Source organism: Phasianus colchicus, chromosome 3, assembly GCF_987193195.1.
Source record: "Phasianus colchicus chromosome 3, bPhaCol1.hap1.1, whole genome shotgun sequence".
Taxonomy (NCBI): domain Eukaryota; kingdom Metazoa; phylum Chordata; class Aves; order Galliformes; family Phasianidae; genus Phasianus; species Phasianus colchicus.
In genome coordinates, this window is record NC_143438.1 from 89,873,227 (window position 1) to 89,893,954 (window position 20,728).

At 39.6% G+C, this 20,728-nt stretch overlaps 1 protein-coding gene across 2 annotated transcripts in view; it reads right to left on the minus strand.

The window, feature by feature from the left end:
• The window catches only part of COL22A1 (collagen type XXII alpha 1 chain), a 224,729-nt gene that overhangs the window by 185,735 nt on the left and 18,266 nt on the right, over positions 1 to 20,728 (minus strand). For both annotated transcript variants that reach the window (XM_090138032.1, XM_090138033.1), the window contains exons 2-3: positions 13,123 to 13,281; positions 7,722 to 8,288 (exon numbers count right to left, since the gene is read on the minus strand). In XM_090138032.1, the coding sequence (XP_089994158.1) occupies positions 7,722 to 8,288; positions 13,123 to 13,213 (658 nt within the window). In that variant the 5' untranslated portion in view covers positions 13,214 to 13,281. The remainder of the gene's footprint in view (positions 1 to 7,721; positions 8,289 to 13,122; positions 13,282 to 20,728) is intronic.

Below are 20,728 nucleotides of genomic sequence, written 5' to 3' on the forward strand. Positions count from 1 at the left end.
CTCCACCTTTACTGAGGCACTGCTGAGTGCTGGATGAAAAAGGAAATAATTACTTCATATGAGTTTAAATTCAAGTAACAGCCTCTGGGTGAAGATCTCTGTAGCAGAGAGTCTTACAAAGAGATCTACCTAGAAAACTTCAAAATAAGTCCTTAGAAATTTAAATGACAAGCTTTGCTTTAGTCCTGGGCACAGAGAAACATCCTGGTCTTCTAAACACAGATCAGAAAGGCACAGAACTGGAAGGAGAGGCATCATAGGATCATAAAGGTTGGAAAGGACTACAAAAATAATCGAGACCAATCATCAGCCCATCATCACCATGCCCACTAAACCATGTCCCTAAGTGCCACATCTACCTTTTCTTGAATACCTCCAGTGATGGCGACTCCACCACTTCCCTGCACAGCCTGTTTCAATGCACTATGATTCTTTCAGTGAAGTTCAGATTAAGAGTCTCCAAATTAAGCAGGGAAAAAGCTTTGGCTGCACAAGAGAGCTATTAGCTTTGCAATAGACACCTGGCAAGGGTTTTCTCTTCATCTATCCACTTAGGATAGATGGTAAGAAAAGCTTGCAATAAACCTGAAACCTCAGAGGTTTTTGTGTTCCCTGCCCTTGCCTCCTGCTGAGAGTCTGAACGAAGAGTCCCTGTCAGAGTTTGTTTGTTCTGCTGAGGGTTCCTCACTGGTCCATTAGAAAGAGAACACCAAGACAGGTACGGCTGTCCCAAGGACAAGCCCTTTCTTTCACCCCATCATTTGGAGCCTATTGCAGCTGACAGAAAGCCTCTTTCTGATTGCATTTGGTATGTGTTGGGCTCCATGGCCTCATTTTTGAAAGTGCTGAGCACTCCGTGCTCCTGCAAAATCAATGAGGGCTGCAGGCAATGCTGAGAAACAAGCTGCTAATAACTTTGAGCACATGACAATATGTGACAGCTTTTTGTCTATTCCTATTTCTGCATTTCTCTTTTATTCCTACACTGTTTAGGAATGGCTCCCATAGTTACCATATTTTTCCTCTTTGTTCACTAAATATCACATTATTTTTTCATAAGATGTAATTTCTCCTGCCACTGAGACTCATACTTTTCCTGATTGTCTCAATGTTTCTTTCTAATGTCTGGGACTCACTTTTATTTGTCATAAGCCTAATCTTCTCTCTGCCTTTACAATTAGTTTTACTGTACATTAAACATTGTTCAGAGAGATTTCTTTTTTGAAAAGCAAGAAAGACTATTTCAAGCTAGGATAGATGTTTCATTCAACTAGATTCTATGATTTTGGACAAGGTATTGTTGTCAGTTCAGAGATTCATTGTTTTATGTAAAAGTTTGTCTATATTTTATGATATTATTTCAATGTAACTGATAAAGAAAGAAACTGGAGATTAAAAAAAAAAAAAAAAAAGGCAAGTGCAAAAGATTTAATTGATGTCATTTTATTCTATCTCTACTTTAAGAATCTCTTGATAAGGTTTCCAGTGGTTCCGTCAGAAAATAAACTTTTGGAGCAGGCTAATTTTCTCAGCTGTGTCAAAGAAGAACAGAAGTAACCCCATGTTCTGCCCTGGCGTTGCTTCTAAACCTGTGTTGCTTCACTGACTGTTGCATCCATACTTTTCTTCCCAAAGTAAAAGGCAGGAACAAGATCACATCTGCTGCAAGGCAGCACTGGAAGACAATACGTGCATTTTCCAGCACACAAAGAAAGAAAAGCAAATTGATAAATCACTTTCCAAAGCTGTAGCAGAGTTGGGGGAAAGAAAGTACAAGCTGTAGGATCACAGAAATATCCATGTGTTGCCTGGAGGAACTGACAGCCACTTTGTGTCCAGCTGGGAGCAGCAGGCAGCTCTCCCATCTCACCTATCAGTAATAACTATGGAAACTGAAAAACCTATTTAAGGTAAAATAGAATCATGAAGAGATTAGTCTGCAGTGGACTATTTTTGTTAAACAAGCAGTGTACTCAAGGCAAAGCAGGCTGTGCTGAAGCCCAAAAGCTGAGTTTGGATGGGAAGAACCTGTCTAGCAATCCACTTTGTAGCAGAGTACCAGCTCACCTTATAGCAAGAACTCTGCTCAGCTTTCTGAAGTCCTTAGCTAATGTTGTACAGTCCATCAAGCTGGTATGAATTAGCAACGTACCAAAAGACACAACACAGCTCTTCTTCCCATCTCCAGTTACCTACTCTCACTTCGTGCCAGTTTTTCCTCTGGGACAGCAAACAGCCATGTGGCTTCACAGTGAACTAAATCTGAGAGAAAACTAATCCAGGAAATAAAGTAAGAACATTCACTGGCTCCCTGCTGTAGTTCATAGCAGGGCCACTTAAAAGCCTGTGCTGACAGATGGGAGAAACAAGCAAGGAGGAGTAAGACATTTTTAGCAGCGGGGCTGGGTTTAACTGGTCGTAAAAGAGCACTGTTGCTAATCTCAGAATAAACCTATTCATTTCAGAGTCACAAGCAAAATAGGAAGTTATTTAAGTGAATTGGAGATGGTATAGTAGAAGAACAGGACTGCAGTCGCAATCTGGGAAAACAGTTTCTTCTAAATAGTCTGTAGAGGAACTGAATCAACCAGAAGTCACTCAGCTCAGCTCCTGAGCTCTGGTATTTCACCAGTTCTGGAGTGATTTTTCACTAATTCAAGAATTTTAGACAAGTGTTTGGTGTGAAATCATAAAAGAATGCTGGAACAGAATAAAAGAATATTCTTGCTGTGACTGCTAGAGCTACAGACCAAGACAGGAAACTGTCCTTCAACCAATGACAGAAGAAAGGTACATCACCACTAGGCATCAGTCATTTTATGTCCTCCCAGGCCATCATCCATGAGAAGTGAAAGTTTTGCTCCTTTTTCAAGCAAAATATAAATTGATAGCCACATTGCTTGAACATATAGTTTAAGCAGACAAATGTGCAACAACCCACTGGGAGTGCAGCCTGTGGCATGTGTGATATACACAGGAGTTGGAGGCACAACAGTGAGATTATCCTCATGGGACATATGGTGCTAATGAGACTTTAGCCAGTCTGTTAGACAGCTCAGATTACTCTAGAACACCCTAACACACTTCAACCTTCTCTGCACCCAACATGGAAGAGGGCGTCGCAATTTTTTACAAGTAAATTTATGGCATGCCCTAAGTTTTGCCCAAATGACAAGAAGGTATGTTCACATTTGTGAAAAGTCTCTACAAGTGATTACAACACTAAAAAACAGCTTCTAAACCACCTTGCAGTAAAGCCAAGGCTTGGAACTACCACAAAGCTGAACTTCTGGAGAACACAAATGAAGTTATATTCCAACTATGAAAGGAAGAGTAGACTGCAGATTCCCAAGTCAACAAATTCTATCTCCTTCCCTATTCCATGATGCCTAAGGCAGAGCTATTTATAAATAGTTTTTTCAGTGAAACCTCAGAGCACAACAAGAAGTAAAAAATGCTCATGTCATCAGGTAGGTGAGTACTGCTAAGTGCTGATGTGCTCAGATATTTCAGTACTCATGTATGATTCCATTATACTGATAAGTTTCTTAGGAACTCTCACTCATGATGCCTATCTTCTGGCATGTTCTCTGTAAATGAGATTTTTTTTTAATATTAAAGTTCATAAAGAAACAGACTGTTTTTTTAATGCAAATTCCTTGCAAATATATCATGAACCTGAGGAAGCTGACTAAAACAATTCAAGAGTTTTAAATATTTTGAATGGTGTTCAAGCTGCTGCCTTAAAGGTTGGAAGCATTTTTGCATTTAGAAAAAGAGCTGTGGTACTATAGGACTTACATTTTATGAACTGCACAAGCAATCCAAAATCAAAAGAGACAAGTACAAAATAGAATACACTTTATGAATTATCTGAACATGTGATTGCTTTTGAGACTTGATTGCAGGAGTTGGTATCTGCACTGAAGTTAATGATAAAGTATTGGTACCTACCAGATACTGAAATATTTCAGCTCTAGCTCAACGTGCTTGCAAAGAATTTGAGACTGATTTAACAACATACTCTTTTAGTCTTCCACATACTTACAGAAGAACTCATCGTGAAAGATAAATCAAGCTCACAGGCTACTGAAAGCTGATTGTAGAAAGAACTGCATTACAAATACAACTTACTGATGGTCATGGACCAACGCCGAGCACAGTACTTCCTTAGAAAACATCTGCTTCTGGTTCTCCTATTACTAGGTGTAGAAAAAAATAATCTTCAGCAGAGACTATAGCTCTCATGCCAAATTTACTTTCAAACTGTGGAATTTGACCTTTGCAATAGAGTAGAGGCTCAGAAATCAGCCTGAGGTTGCCAAATCACAGGCTTCTCCTTTACAGAGCAGAGAATGAGATCAAGAATGTTTTAGGAGAACATTTTTGCTCAGTTTTGCAAACAGCATCTTATCATGTCTTGCTTAACAACAACCGAAAAAACTGATCCAGAACACTGTAATCAGTTTTGTTTAAGAAACGATTATCCCTGACCACATGTGGGTGTTCTAGGGCACCACTGCAATGTCTTCCTTATTGAAGTTAACCTCCAGAGCTACCAGATCTGTGTCAGGTCAACAGCTTTATATATGCACTAACATATCAAGTTCAGCATCAGATGAAACCTGTATTGAATCTGAAACAGTTGGCTCTGTTTGACAAGCATAAACCTTCTATTTACCTACCAGAAGCAGGTGCCAGTATATTTTTAAATATTCCATAGCTGCCTGTTGTTACCTAAACAAAATATAAGCAGAAACTCTATTTAGAACGCATATCTGGAATTTTTAACAGAATACATCTCTCCTGCTGTCCTGTGAAAGAATCACCCATTTTTGCCTTCTAAATATAGTCCACAACGTAGTGGAGACTTTTGTCAAAAATATCTGCCATTGCCCCAACATCTCACTCTGCAGACATGTTATTTTTTGATTCTGTCTTGCTCATTTCCACAAGATCAAACGGGAACTAAGAAGTTATTAATGAACATAATGGCATGTTCCTAACAATAAATTCAGTCAGATATAGCAAGATGGAATGACAGACTCTAAGACAGACATCCAGTGAGACCAAAGACAAGTGATTATGAACAACTGTTGGCATGAAATCCTCTATTTGCAACACTGCACAAGTCTTCCCATTTCGTAATACAGTAGTAAAAGACTGGAAAACTCATCACTGGTCAGTACAACAAAATAATTTCCCCTCTATCATTTCCACTCACTGATTCATGTCTCCCAGGAGCTCAGAGAGGACTGCATCTATTAAAAGCCTAGGCTGCCTCTGATGATACACACTTTTATCTCAGAACGTGCACAAACTAAATAGCATCTTGGCATATGCCCTCATCATGTTCTCCACCCACCAGTGGTTTGTATGTTCCTGTTTTATTCAGAGTTGTCACATTGAAATTACAGAGTGTTAACCACAACATCTATTATAAGTCTTACCTTCTAAATACGTGTAAGATATAGCCCTTACAGTGAACTCTTCTTCTGTTCCCAACATATTAAAACAGCATTTAAAAGTGACACAGGCACCAGAAAGACTGGATTCTCCACCAGCTCCCTTTCATCCTCCAGAACAGTTCCACTTCACATATTCAGAGAATAAAAAAAGGTTATGCAGTGTCTATGCTAATATAGGACAGGTTCGGGCTCAGATTATAGTGAGAAGGACTGAGGCCAGATATTGAGTAGAAGTCTCCTCTACCAAGGCTGGAATGAAGGATCTAGGGATGTTGTAGCATCTCACTGGGATCCCTGAATCAGAAAAACACCCACTAGGAACACCTTTTGCACCTTTGTAATTGCTGTTGATGTGGTAATCATGCCACTGTAAAGACTGATACACTTTAAGGCACCTGTGTTTGCTGTCCTAGTTGTTAACTCCCCTTTCTATACTGGATCCACTCCGCTCAAATTCCCCATGCGCTCAGATGGTTATTTCCCCTGTGTCACTGCCAACTATCTTACACTTCATTATTCTGCCTGAATGTCCCTCAAAATGTACATATTATCCACTCAATATTTGTTCATCTAACTCCCTTTCTCTCTGCTCCCTCTTTAATTAATAATGTTCATTGACAGCTGTCCAATTCCCTTTGTTCTTACATAGAAACCAATCCATATAGCAGTCAGCTTTCTCCTTAAATTTCCCTGTATCTAGTACAACTAAACTGTTCCCTTTCATTTACCCGTTCAGAGGCTTTATTTCTCCACACCAAACCTACTGGTGAAGGTGGAAACAAACACCTTGGAGAGTGACAATTATCACATATGGATGAAATATGCTCCTATTAATCCTTTGGAATCTATTGAGTAGTGACATGAACACGTGTGTGAATGTAGTATGGACTCAGAAAGCCACAAACAAATGGCACTGTACTCTGTCAAATGGACAAATGTTTTCTTGAGAAGGCAACAAACAGGTAAGAAGTACTGAAAGCAGTTTTCCTGGAAAAGAAATGTGACAGATTTTCAAAGGAAAATTAGAATTTGGTTGTTCAGCAGTTGCAGTAAGAGGTTGTTTGAGATGTATGAGTGTATCCGCCAAGAAGGGCTTACCCTGCCTTATTCTACTCTGGTCATAAGTGTATAATTACATACATTTTCAAGGAAAAACATTCAGCTCCTTCAATCCGCAACGTGTAGCGAATATCCAGTATGATTTTCACTTGTATCAGACTCGCACTATCTACAAGCATTTTTATTCAATGTCATATCATGACATTGTGGGGCAGTGTCAACAGGCCTAGGTCTGCAAGTGCAGCTATTTATTTAAGAAGCACTCATAAGTCCAGAGCATTACATTAACACATTTTCCTTGCAAAGGAATGTTATGGAGAGCAAAAACAGAGCTTCACAACATCAAACTGGAAGGCCTGCTTTTTTCCAGGTAAGTTTCTACCAGCAGGCAGTAAGACAACTTCCTAGCCTGTAACCAGGTCATTGACACTGCAACGTTACAGCATCCCACAGAGATTCATCTGCTGTCTTTCAAATTTAGACCTATGATCCAGAACAGTATCTAATTAATTTGACTCAAAGAACCGCAACACACACTGAAAAGCAGCAAAACCAAGAACAAGAGAACACTGTTCTCTACTAAACACCACTCAAAACATCACCAAGATTTGTGGGGTTGCTAGGCAGAGCACTAGTTGTTAGTAGAGTTAGGATGTTGAAAGACAGAAACGAATGAGTTTCCTTTTGTTTCCTATTCTCAGTACATTATATAGGGCACTTTTTTTTAACCTAATAAAGACAGAAAATAAGAAAAACAAAACAAAATAAAAAACTTCCCCACTCCAATTAAAAAAAAAAAAAAAAAGCAAAACAAAACAAAAAAAACCCCACAAAGATTCCCATTCAAACTTCACCAAATTTGGGGTATAATTGTCAACCTTCTCACCAATGTCAGATTAAATCAGATGAAATCCATTCAGCCCAAAAATACAGGCAGTTGAACTATTTAAGAATGAAAAGGGAATTCACGATCTGCTTTCTAGCTGACCACTAGAAGCTGATCAATACTTTAAGCTAACTTGGGCAGAAGAACCCAGAATGGGAGTAGTTCAACGCAAGCCAGGTAGTAAAATGACTTCAGTATAGAATTATAACCAGGTAAGCATGAAAGGAAAAAATCAGAGCTTTTCACACCTACATGTTAATCGAACCTATTAATTCTCTTTGTGTAAAAGAATTGTGAGGCCTACTTACTTTCACAGAGACGTCTTCTCAGCTTCCCCCGAATTTTATCGATGGCATTGTAATCGGAGACATGAAACACGTGAGCAGACTTTGGTTCTGAAGCAATCTCATCCAATTCTTCTTTTAAGGCTTCACCAACACCCACAGCAAAGATCCTGATTCCAGCCTGACGAGCTGCATTGGCTGGATCCAAGACATAATCCTGGCTCCTTCCATCAGTCAGAAGGATAGCCACTTTTTTAACAGTTCGATCACTAAGTCTCCCACCTGCCTCTTTGGAAAAACTGTAAGTGTTGATGTACCTGAGAGCATCTCCAGTGTTTGTATTACCCCCGTAATACCTAATTTTTCGGGCGGCCTCTTTGATTTCCTCTCGGGTTTTGTACTTTCCCAGGTCAAACTCAGTGGTTGGCCGGTCACTGTATCGTACCACACCAACGCGGGTTTTGTCAGGACCAATCTCAAAAGTTTCCACCAAATTAGACACCCACTGCCGAACTTTCTCAAAATCTTCTTTTCCGACACTGGAGGAGGCATCCAAGATGAAAACAAGGTCATAATGAACATTCTTGCAACCTGCAAAAGTGGCAGAATACACTGCTGAGGAAAGTTGAAATACAAGTATCAGACACAGCAAATATTCCACAGGCATGGTTCCTCAGTGAGTGATGCTGAGGAGACAAGAAACCCTCTCCCTCTTCTGCAGAGAAAGTGCAGATTCTCAGCCTTTCTTCCTTGTGATTCACTTCTTCTGTTTCAGATCTACAGTGGATCAGCACGCACTTCTCATTGAAATGCATACCCTTCCTCTTCCTGCACTACTAACTTCCTCTGCTCAATCTTTCACCTACACCATCTGCATGTATATGAAGCTATTTTTTCTCTTTTAAAAACTTCATTGCAGTCACTTTGCTCAGGCAATGCTCTGAAATGACCTTCAGCTCAAGAGACCTGTTCTGACCTTCCCTATGCCAATCTTGACCTTGAGTAGTGAAGCTTTCATGTTCCCTCCTGCGTTAACATTAAGATTTATGTATTCTTAGCTAGAAGCACTTCTTCTGCTCAGCGTGATAGCTTGGTGAAGCAACTTTGTAACATGATTATTTCGATTTTGAGGCGCTCTGCCATTGACTATTGACTAAAGGATGACTCACTGAATACTGGGATGGCTTCCCTGACAACAAAGGGCAGTTTCTTTATAATGAAAAAGTTCACTCATCTCTACAAACACCCTTTTGGCTCCAGCCATGATATTTGTAATCTGTGGCCTGCGTAATCTGAAAGGCAAATGTATTTGAATTGCAGATTTTTTGCCCTATGAAACCAGACTGATCACATATTTGTCAGCTGATTGCCAAGAAAATAAATCTCCCAGGAGATGTTTTCTAGCTCTCTCTGAATATATGCAAACCAGCAGGCAAAATATAAATAAAAATTCCCAGAGATGACCAAGATATATCAACATTATACCACCTGGAAAAAACATATACATGTATATATTTAATCTACCATTATAAACCATAGTGCCTAACAAACCACACAGCTTCAAGACTGAAGGCTCTACAGAGTCAATTTATAGAGGGTCACAACCACCTGTCATCACTTCTGCATTAGTTCTTGTCCTACACCGTCTCACAAGCATGACTGATTGTTTGAACCAGTCCTAAAAGGCTAATCTGACAAAACGTGTGAAAAACCAAGCACATATAATGTGACTCAGGACAGAGAACTGGTCCATACAAATGCCTGCACCATTTGATTATTAATATCACAACCATGACATTAACTTCCTCCATGCTCTGGACTGATCAACACACTTCCATTGATCAGAAAATCTGGGAGTAGTCAAGGAAAGTTGTGACTCTAAAGTATGCTCACTGAGAACAGTTTTGCTCTCTATGTATCAGTGACATCCTCACTATATGGTTTCTGTGTTTTCACACCTAGATTAGTTCCAGCCAGGCTCCAGCAGCTAAACCTGCACATACCAGTGATCAAGATACATTATATCATAGAATGATAGTGTCTAGTCCAGCCTGATCCTGAATGTCTGCAGGGATGGGGCATCCACCACCTCTCTGGGCAAAACCAAACACTTATTTCTTAAGTATAAATCTCTTCTCTTTTAGTTTAGAACCACTTCCACTTGTTTTATCACCTCAGACCTCAGACATGCCTCTCTTCTGCAGGTCTGCCTGGTAGGTGGCTGACCCCAACTGCATCTTTAGACCACATCTGCACTATGCCATGCTGAGTCATGTTCCTGGATTAATCTTGGACCTATTTCATCACTATGAGCTCCTCTGATGATCTGGATCCTTGGTTGAACCACCCTCAGTCCTGCCCTCTCACTTGTGGCTCCCCAGGTCTTAGGAAACACTCGGTCCTTCCTGCAGTCTTTAACAGATCTAAAATGCTAATGTAAAAACATCCATTCCAGGTGTTAGTTGAAGACTAGAAATTTTTCCCTACAGGCCAAAGAATATGGAGATATCCAAGTATTTGCATGACAGCCAGCTCAGTGAACAGAAATATGAAATACACTATCCAAAAGTGGATGGGTATGATACTGTTAGCATGTCTTCACAGAATTCTGATATCTGAGCCTAAAGCTAGGTCACAAAGTCTTCTCCCACATTTGAGCTTACATTTCAAATATTAGTTTTGGTGCTATTGATCATTTTGATGTTGTGCACCCGCCCTACTAAGGACAGGAGTTTCACAACAGCTCCCTGCACTGGAAAGGAGTGTGTGGATGGCTCAGTAACATGAAGAGGACTTGCCTTCAAATAAGAGAAGCAGCATTACAGTCAGGCATTAAAACACTGTAGAGCAGCGCTCACGGTACTACATGATAGCTTCGAGAGAGGCTGAACATATACTTGGTACATTATAGATGATGAAAAAGGAGCATCATCTGTTGCTGCGTTTACTTCTGATACAGGGGACATGCCAGAAACCTGAGCCAGGTGTTGTCGTTTCTCCTGTGACAAAGGAACAACCTGCCCATATGGGATTGAAGTCATGTTAGAAACAACTTATCCATATGGGGTCATGTTTTGTGATGGAATTTTATAAGAGAGGAAATCCTTGATTGTAATCACAAAGCAAGAAGGATCTGTCTGGATATATCAGCAGCATGAGCAGCTACTTGGAAGCTGCTGCTCAGAGACTGCAGTAATTCTCTTCAGCAAAGAGAGTGTGAAGATGATGGTTTTATATTATGAAATGTCAATTACATTGCAACCATGTATATTGGCTAGATTACCAAGTACAGTTCTATTTGCTTTTTGCAGGATTTAAAGGATGTAACAGAAAAAAATAAGCAAGAAATCTCTTATTTCCATAAGGAAAGAAAAAATCACTGTTAATCTCTGCTGTTTGAAAGAATATTAACTGAGACTAACCACAAAATATAAAGGTTTAACTATGAAACCCACAAGGTAAAGAGCTTCCCATTGCTCATTTTAATGACTTTCAGCAGATGAGATGACTGTACTTCAAAAACAAACAGAACAGAAAGAATCCATCCTATCTGTGTCCAAGGGCGATGAGCCTTAAAACGAGGTGTTTTTGAAGTCTAAAATGTGATGCCTATTCAGGAAGCATTGCAGGGCAGAAAAATATGGTCTTTCAGGATTATTTTCTTAAAGTCAGTCATTCTTTGCTGATGGCAGTGAGATTAAATGCTGCAGAAAAGCTTTTAGTAAGTATGAATCTGCATTTTTATTACCGCATTGTCCACTGCTGGGTAAAATTGATTGTTTTCCAAGAATGCTATTATAATGTTGTTTACTGGCAGAAACAGTTCACTTTAAGGGAATATGGGACATAATTCATAGAAAGTGAACTTTCAGTTTTTTTAATTACAGGAATGCTCTCCAGAACCACAATTCCAAGAGTTGTAGTCACCTGCTCAGACAATGGCTCAACCATTTTGCTACACTGCCATTATAAATAGCTCACAAACAAGCCATAAGATCAAAATTATTTAACATAATTATATAATGAAATTATAAACAGTACTTCCTTTCTGTAACTGATCCACTAGAACTAAAAAGTATGACATTTCACTTTTGATTTGTTAATAAGTAGTCATTCCTTTGAAACTTGATGCTAAAAGACTTACAAAAATCATAGAATCATAAAAACAAAGAATCACAGAATGTCTTGGGTTGGAAGGAACTGCAAAGATTGTGTAGTTTCAACGCCTCTATCATGAACATGTTTGCTAACCATTAAATTAGGCACTAGATCAGGTTGGCCAGGGTCCCATCCAACCTGGCACCTTGAGCATTTCCAAGAATGGGGCATCCACAGCTTCTCTGGGCAGTCTGTGCCAGTGACTCACTGCCATCTGAGAAAAAAATTCTGCCTAAAGCCTCATCTAAACCTCCCCTCTTTTAGTTCAAAACCGTTCCTCCTTGTCCTATCACTACCAGACCATGAAAAAAGTCAGTCTCCCTCCTGCTTATAAGCTGTCTTTAAATACTGCAAGGCTGCAGTGAGATGTCCCTAGAGCCTTCTCTTCCAGACTGAGCAGATCACATAACATCTCTGTAAAGCAGTGATTCCTCAGACTGAGAGAACATCTAAAAACTCCTTTTTATTTTTTTTCTCCTTTTTTTTTCTTTTTATTTTTTTTTTTCTGGTAAAAACTAGCCCCAAGTACAAAATAGTATATTTCCTAGAAAGAAATAGAGAAACCCTCTATCTCAAAGTACCTTTGGGCTTTTATTACAAATAAGCTGTGTAGGTCTCCCTGACCTTTAGCATCATTCACTTGTAGATAAATAAACTCAGTCCTATTCCTCCTCAAAAAAAAAAATCTGCCATTGTGAAGACTACCTGTAGGAACACGCTCTCAATTGCACAGTTCTCTAATCCATTCACAAAAATCACAGATTAAATGAGGTCGGAAGGGACCTCTGGAGGCCACCTAACATTCATTCAGTGGCATTTCAGCAGACACTGCTAAATGGCACAGGCCGAAAACCATGCCAGGGACCCAGATAGACAGTATGTACCACAAGATGGAAGAATATGAAGATTACCCTGACTCTGTTTAGTTCACTGGGAAAGTCCCAGTCAGAATAAAGATTCACCAGGTCTAATGTGAAACCCACTGAAATCAATGTAAAGAGTGATCTCCCTGCCACCTCCATGGATAAGGCATATCCAGAGCAAGTTGCATGCTGTACCTTTTGTTCTGGATGGCTGAAAACCAGAAACTCTAGTTAAATCATAACCCTGATCCCTAAGCTCCATTCCTAAGGTCTGTATTATGTCTTTTAAGTAGCAAACATCTTGCTTGTATTTTATTGCTTTCTTCCTACAATGATAACAGTGATAGCATCTCAGACTTGCAAAAGCCCCAGCAGCTATTTAACAGGAGTGGAATGGTGCATACCTGCTCTCTGTGCTTCAGTTCTCTCCTCACTGAACACAAGTGTGAAAAGAATCAGGAGACAGGGTAAATGGCATCTTCCCATAATAGACATATCTCCTTTCTCACATCAGCTTGTCTTTTCACCGTGGTGGGAAGCTCTCTAGAAATCCAATCTGTGGCCTACCAAGGAAAATAAAGAACAAGCGTTATCTCACAGAAAAGCAAACAAAAGTAATGATGCAAGGCATGGGAGCATGGTTTTGGGGAGTTGTCTCTTCCGCTTCTCATTTTGTTGACGAGACACAAACCGCTCAGACAAAGAGGCAAGAAGTTCACCTACTTTTCAAATGCTATAGCCTTTCACTGCCTCTATTCAGTGTGCAGCAGCCTGAGTGGAGAAGGAGAGAGATTACCAGATTATTATACTTTAATTGAGCTCACTGCCAACTGCACAATCAACGCACTGGAGTGGAAACTATTCTTGACACGGCCCTCCCACATATTCATCATTAGGAGATACAAGACGAGGAGCTGGGATACAGCCCACTGCAAATCACACACAACGCAGTGCCACTTTGCCCATGGCTGCTTTCAGTTCCCAAGCCTCAGAAATGCTGAACACTAAAAGCACATGGCTGTTTTCCTATACGTGCTTGCTGCTGTCCATGTCTACAGTCATAAACTCAGCAGCTTCAAAATATATCTTTCAACTATTTAGGTAAGAAATGGGAATACATTCAGTTTAAGGTTATTGTCTCAAGTATACCTTGTCTGAAGCCACAGAATTCAGACAGTGCTGTAAGAAGCCATGCCAAGTATAGCTACATTTTCTAACACTGATCTAAATCCTTCCTTATTGTTTAATCATTTATTTACTATTAAAAATTAATTTTTACTATGAGGATCCTGAAAACATTGCACTTTAAAGTACTAAACTCCACACTTGCAAGGGAAAATAGTTTCCACTTTGCAGCTCTTACTGCCTGAGGAATCATTTTGGAAAAGTTTTTCTCAGCTCCTGCTTCCATCTTTCATTCTTTAGTGCACAGATTTCTTGGTTCATTTTCTTAAGGAATTTCTGCTTCCTCTCTCTTTTAACGTGCACATCAGCTTCTTCCCCTTGATGTGTAAAGAAGGCATAAAGATGACACTGTATGCTGCAGATCATTGCTGTAGGGCTGATTATGCATTCTAGGAAATTTCTCTGCAAAGCAGTACAGTTCTGGGGGAATCACGAACAAAAAGCATAGAGGTGTCAGCATTTATTCACGTACAGTCTTGATCAGTCAAAAATTGGGCCAGCCTCTACTACGTCTCTCAGAAATAAATCGCATATCATTCTGCTTCAGGAAATATAAAAGGGAAAGCCTCCTGTACCTGTAAATCTTTATTCTCAGTACAAAATGCAGGCTCCTGTATTTTCAAAGGTCTTTATCATATGCAGACACGAAGAAAAAAAATGTACTGAATAGATTGCGTGCTCTACAAATAAGAAGTTGGAAGCAACTGCCAGAAGTGGAATATAAACGCTAGATAAGATCCAAAAAACAAAATGCTTTATTTAAGTACCATCCCTAACTCCAAAGGGCACAAGCAGGTGCTGTAGTTTACACCTCAACCAGACAGTGTCTCTGTGAGACAGTGAGGTTCTCACAGAGCTTGCTAGAAAAGGTTGCAAGGTAAAAAGGGCATTAAAATATCACCATGCCCTACAGTAGTAGTTAGAATTTACTTCTAAATAAACACATTACTGAAATACCGATCAGGCAGCCGCCTGTGGAGGGATCAGGGCAGGCATCTTTAAATAGCTATGGGAGCCTGCAGCCCAAGGTTTTTTTTTTCTAGGAAATGTTGGTTTCTGGCATTTAGGGAGAGATGGGAAACCAGATCTGCCATGGGGCATTCTGCACTTTCAGCGCTCAGAGCTCAAACGTCATTTCTGTGTGTCTGGGCTTGCACGGCAGCAAAGTTTTATAAATACATTATTAAAAACAGCCTTTGCCAGCTGCTAACTCACACAAGGCCAGGATAAATGGAGAAAACCACACCAGCTGGTGTCACTCAGCAGAACAGCAGCGGGATGGACGCATGCAGGCTTGAAAGGCAAAGATGTGGAGTTTGGTGGACAGGCTTCACTTCATCCACTTCTGCTGAGGCAGAAGGGCTACATATATGACCAGACATGAGAAATGTGCTTTTAAGGAGTCACTCATCCCCACTCTAGGCTAAAACACTTCAGTAGCTCATTGCTGTCTTATGTATGCTGAAAAGTATCTCAGAGCAGTCATTTAGTCTAAAAATAGGGGAGGAGAAATGCAAATTAAATCAGAACATCTGCTTAAAATCTAGAATCATAACCTGTGGTGGCTTTAATATGCATTTGTGGTTCAGTGTTATTCTTGCACTCAGGCCAAAATACATTATTTTATCCATTTTCATAGCATGGAGAATTGAACCAAGTCTCTTAACTTTCAAGCATTTTATGAATGGATGTTTCAGGAAGATGAAATTGCCCCATCCACATCAACAGTTTTCAGAGGTATTAAAAGAAAGGTTGGAGATAAAGCATTTCTCATGTGAGGTTCTGTGCAGTATTTCTCCTCCATTTCAGTTCACCACTGTGAGACTAAGCCCAGTCTGTGATTCCAGAAGCTGACCAACATCTATGTCCCATTTCAGGAGAAACTGTTGAAAAGGAGCCCAGACTGGGACAATTCAGGCTTCAGAATGATCCGGGAGTAAATAATTTATTTTTAGTGTATCCTATTTCCAGTTGCCCAACATGTTTTTCTGTTATTATTACTTATTAATCATGTGAAAATATTTTTCCTAATGTGGCATAAGTCAGCGTGCATCCGTTAAAAACACCTCTTTTTCTTCTGTTTATTTTGCAGACTTCACTGTCAGATTATTTTGTGACATATTTATATGTATTAGGTGATACTGCAAAAAGAAATGACAAACCCTATTACGACTGAGTTTGTAGACTCCAAGCCCGAGGTTCCATTTTTAATAGTTTAATGGGAAATAAAGAAATGAATAATTCTGACTGCATGCAAAAATGATGACGCAGAAATGGCATCCAGGCTGAAAAGAAGGCTGGTAAATGTTAAAGTGAGCTCTCCATGCTTAAAATATAGGCACAGGACCAAGCTATTTGTACAGCCTCCCAGCTGAACAAACAACATGCAGAAGATGGACACAAGTTCTATACAACGTTTAACTTTGCTACTGCTTTTTTGGAGGAGTGGTATAGAGTTCTAGGTCAGTGAGAATCCGTGGTAAGGCCTATCTGTTCTTGAACAACAGTTAAACTCATTTTGGCAAATATTTGCTCATAAAAAGCAACATTAAATATATATATATAAATATATAAAAAAGAAAAAAACGATAAAGGAGAATTAAGTATTCTCATCTCAAAATTACTTTATTCTTTTGTTCAGTGTCAGGCTTCTCTTGCACTCCTGCATTTCAAGAGATGCTGTTTTGTCTTCTTGATCCTTATGGAGGCTGGGAGCAGAGCCATTGTCCAAAGCATCACATACATATCCAGAACCAAAATGAACAGCTGAGCTGAATTTTTCTGCGTTTGAATTTTTTTGTTTTGTTCGTTTTTCCTGATTGAATCAAAATGAAAGAATGTCCTCACAACAGTTTATTTGGAAAATAAAGCCCCTCTTCCTTTGTGAATAATATGATGCATTTTTCTGTCCTGCTCTCTCTGTCTTTGTCCCACCTGAGCGTGATGCTGAAGGGACATGCAGGGATTTGTTTCAGCCTGATTCTCAGATAGTATCTTCACATCATCATAATTCAGGGATGAGGAGGGGAAATTGTATGATAGCAGCAAAAGTGTGTGCTTAGAAATGGTATTCTGCAAAAATGAAGGCAAAAGAAGGGACATTTGTAAGGACAAATACCAGATATTCCCTCCCTGGCCCACCCAGCCACTGCTGTCCTGTTTGAGAAATGTCATCAGTACCAAAACTCTTGTGAATCAGACATAGGGGGGAAAAAAAAAAAAGAAAGAAAAAAAAAAAGGTCAATTTCTGTGATCTCTTTTCATCCTTTAGAGGAGTGAGTCAGTCACAAAATTGTATTAATAAACAAAAAAAAAGCCCACAAAATAATGTCAGCATTAACATGAGAATTTCAGCAGCGTGATTTAATAACACTCCTACCTGATGAGAGCAGAAGTTCAAAGATCGTACAGGGGTGGCATAAGGAGCAGTGATTAAGGTCTGAATGTAAAAAGTATATCCTGTTTTGGACTATGGTGTGCTCTTTAGCATATCCGAACTTATGCTGGAGGATATGCCTTACTAAACCCCAACACTGACCTGTGCATCCTACTGTTAAAGTCAAAGGGGACTGCTAATACTTTTTGCTTAATTTTACCCATTTGTCTGCTGCCACTGAAGCTCACTGTATGCCATATAAATTTCCCATGCTGGCATTCAGAATGTGATTTCAAATGTCTTTAGTATGCTCCTCTGAAGAAGAAGCTAGCCTAGGGTGAAAAAGACAGTATCCAATTATAAAGCTTTACATATACACGCAAAAAGGAAAAAAAAACAAAACCAAACAAAAACTACAGAACACTAATGCATCTGACGTCTTAGCAGAGTCAGCTTGCTGATCATGTCTGTTCCAACTACTGAACTAAGCAATTTAATTATCTAAATTATTGCTGATATGAGCAGGAAGGAGACGATATAAAAGAGAAATGTACTTTCTTTCTCTTGATCTGTCCATGCTATCATATATCTTAGTTCAATGCTTTTTAAAGAAATCATCCAGCGGCATTTCTGGTAGATGTGAATCTTCTCAGTCCTGATCCAAAGCCAACCGCAGTTAATGAAAAAAAGGGCCACTGATTTCAGAACGCATTATTTCAAAATTTATATGAACAAAGCAGAAAACCTTCTGCTAACACCAGCATTGCTCCTGAGGTACTTTGTTGATAGAATCCAGGAATCGTTAAAGTTGGAAAAGACCACTAAGATCACCTAGTCCAACGGGCAACCCATCATCACCAGGCCCACTAAACCATGTCCCTACCAGCTGTGTTTAACAACAACTGAAACTGATAAAAGTCTGCTGAAACCAGAGAAGAGACTGTCCACACCTCTGCAGCTTGTTGGATGGGACATTCACGTACCCTGAGAGCCAACAGACCCCCAGTCTTTAAGTACTGCCAACACTGCAGGAACTGAAGATTTTCTTCCCTCCTTTTTCACTACTACATCTCAAGAACAACTTCTACCCTGATCCCCAAAAACATATCACTCGTATAGAGATGGTTACCATGACTGCTAGCCAAAGAGATATGTCATTTTGATGGGAGACTAAATGGAGTGCTGAGGAAACATCAGTAGAGCACTCAAACCCATCAATTTGTTTGCCTCAGCTGAACTCTTACTACTCTGAAGTACTTGGTGCTGGAACTACAGGTCCCAGGGAATGATTAATATCAATGCATTTGGAAAGAAGTTTGATTGTACAACAAATAAATTCTATATAAAACAATAAGGAAGAGAAATTTAATAAATAATTGCTCGGTATGTGATTGGTGTCTGTCCAGGAGACTCAACAAGACAGGAATCGAATGGAAAAAAATACACAGAGAAGGGTAACAAAGTGCCTAAAAGGGTCATATGGCACACTCCAAAAGGGACTGGATTAACTCAGCATGAGCATTTTCTAATTTCTCCATGTTCCACTTTTCAAACTTAGAAACGTTATTTTAACCTCCATAACACTGCACATGCACTTGTGGGAAACCTGAGAGAAGGTCACGACTGGAATTCAACAGTTTCTGACTCCTTAACCTATGCTTAGATCATGCATCCTTTAAACTGATTCCTTTGTAAAAGCACCTACCACAATTTAAAACAAGCTATTACTGGTTGCCTGCCAAACTGCTGCAATTCTAAAATGCCCTAAGTACCAGGTGAGCACTTTGCAATGTATTTTTGTCTGCTGCAGCTATGCAGTGTCTGCAGGCTAAAGCCTTGGTGCAATTACTCCAAGTATAACTTTATACTGATTTGTTCAGAGACAGTAACTACAAATCTGAATTATACCCTTGCATATCAACATTGAATGTCTTTCTATTGACTGGCTTAGAAAACCAAAACTAACCTGACATAAAAAGTTTCTGTGACATAATCTCTGAAATCCTGAAGCCTATGGCTAGGTACCTCCAAATCCGTATCACCATTCCAAATTTACCTTGTTATCTCTCCTACAAACACGCTGCACTCACACAGTTGGACCAGTAGTCCAAACTACGTCACTCAGTAAGGCAACTCATCCATCCCAATAATGACTCCATTGCACCCTGGCTGTTAGAAAACTTTTTCCATATTTTCTCACCTATATTTTTTTTTAACTTAATACATGAAATGTGTCTTGTGCTGCCACTTTGTCAGAGTTTGCAGTATACACACACCCTACAATTGGAAGTCCAACATCTGCATGTAATTCAGAGTGCCAGCAAATTAGGATTACAGATAACACTGTAATCCTCATGAGAAGTCCAATTCAGACCTCTAATTTTACAGTCACTGGTGTAATGGATATCCAGCTCAATGAGAACTGATGGAAGCAAGGCAAAGACCAAACTGATGCCCACAGAGGAAGCGAATATTTCAAACTGTAGAAATGTTTTTTTCAAAATCCTGAGCTTGTCCCGAGTACAACCTTACTGCCATATATGTGGAGCACAGTGATTTTTTACAGGGTCACAGAACTCCAGCCCTTTGTCCTAAGCCCTGTAACCTGCATAGGCAAAGACCCACAAATCCCATTTCCTCTCAAGCACAGACAGAGAGGTTCCAGCCCATATTAACTACTAGGAAGAAGCCTTTAACACCGAGCTCCTTGAGGCTATTCAATATGAGGAGTGCTCTACTCATAGAGGGGCCCATTTCCTGCTTTTTATATCCTCATGGAAGTTCTTCCAACTCCTGGAATGAAATCTAATATTTTCTTTTTCAGTGCAGTACAGGATTACATTAGTAAAAAGACCCATATGTCATGGCTTTATATAGTCAGCTAACAGAGCCTGAGCCAGGAACTGGGATGGTGGTAATAGCCTAAATCTGGAAAATAGGCAACATATATTTTAACAGGAAGGAGCATGGTGAATGTATCTCCCAGAAATCCTACTGAGGCCAAGGAAGAATTGCTTTGTATTTCTTGCCCTATGCATTATGTTAATGGCATGGATAAAGATTACTAGAATCCCTAAAAGCTTCAGAAATGAGCTGATGTCAACTGTTTCACACTCCCCGGGTTAATAAAAGAGCTATACTAATTTGTAGTATACCACACACTCACCCACCATTTCCCCAGTGCTTCTGCTGAAATGTCCACATGACAGAAAATTTCCCAAATACAGGAATACATTTGCCTCCTACTCGCATTTTGTGGATGAATCTCTCCTCCACTTGTTCCAACAATTTAATAGCCATCTAATTTCTGTGCAAAAAACAATAGCTACATTTGACTAAGTGATATTGTACTGTAAAGTTTTTTCATTATGCAGTTTTCACGATCTTGGCCTTTTAAATGGAACTCAGACTCTCCTGAAGACACAAACACCCTCGCAAAAGTGAAAGAT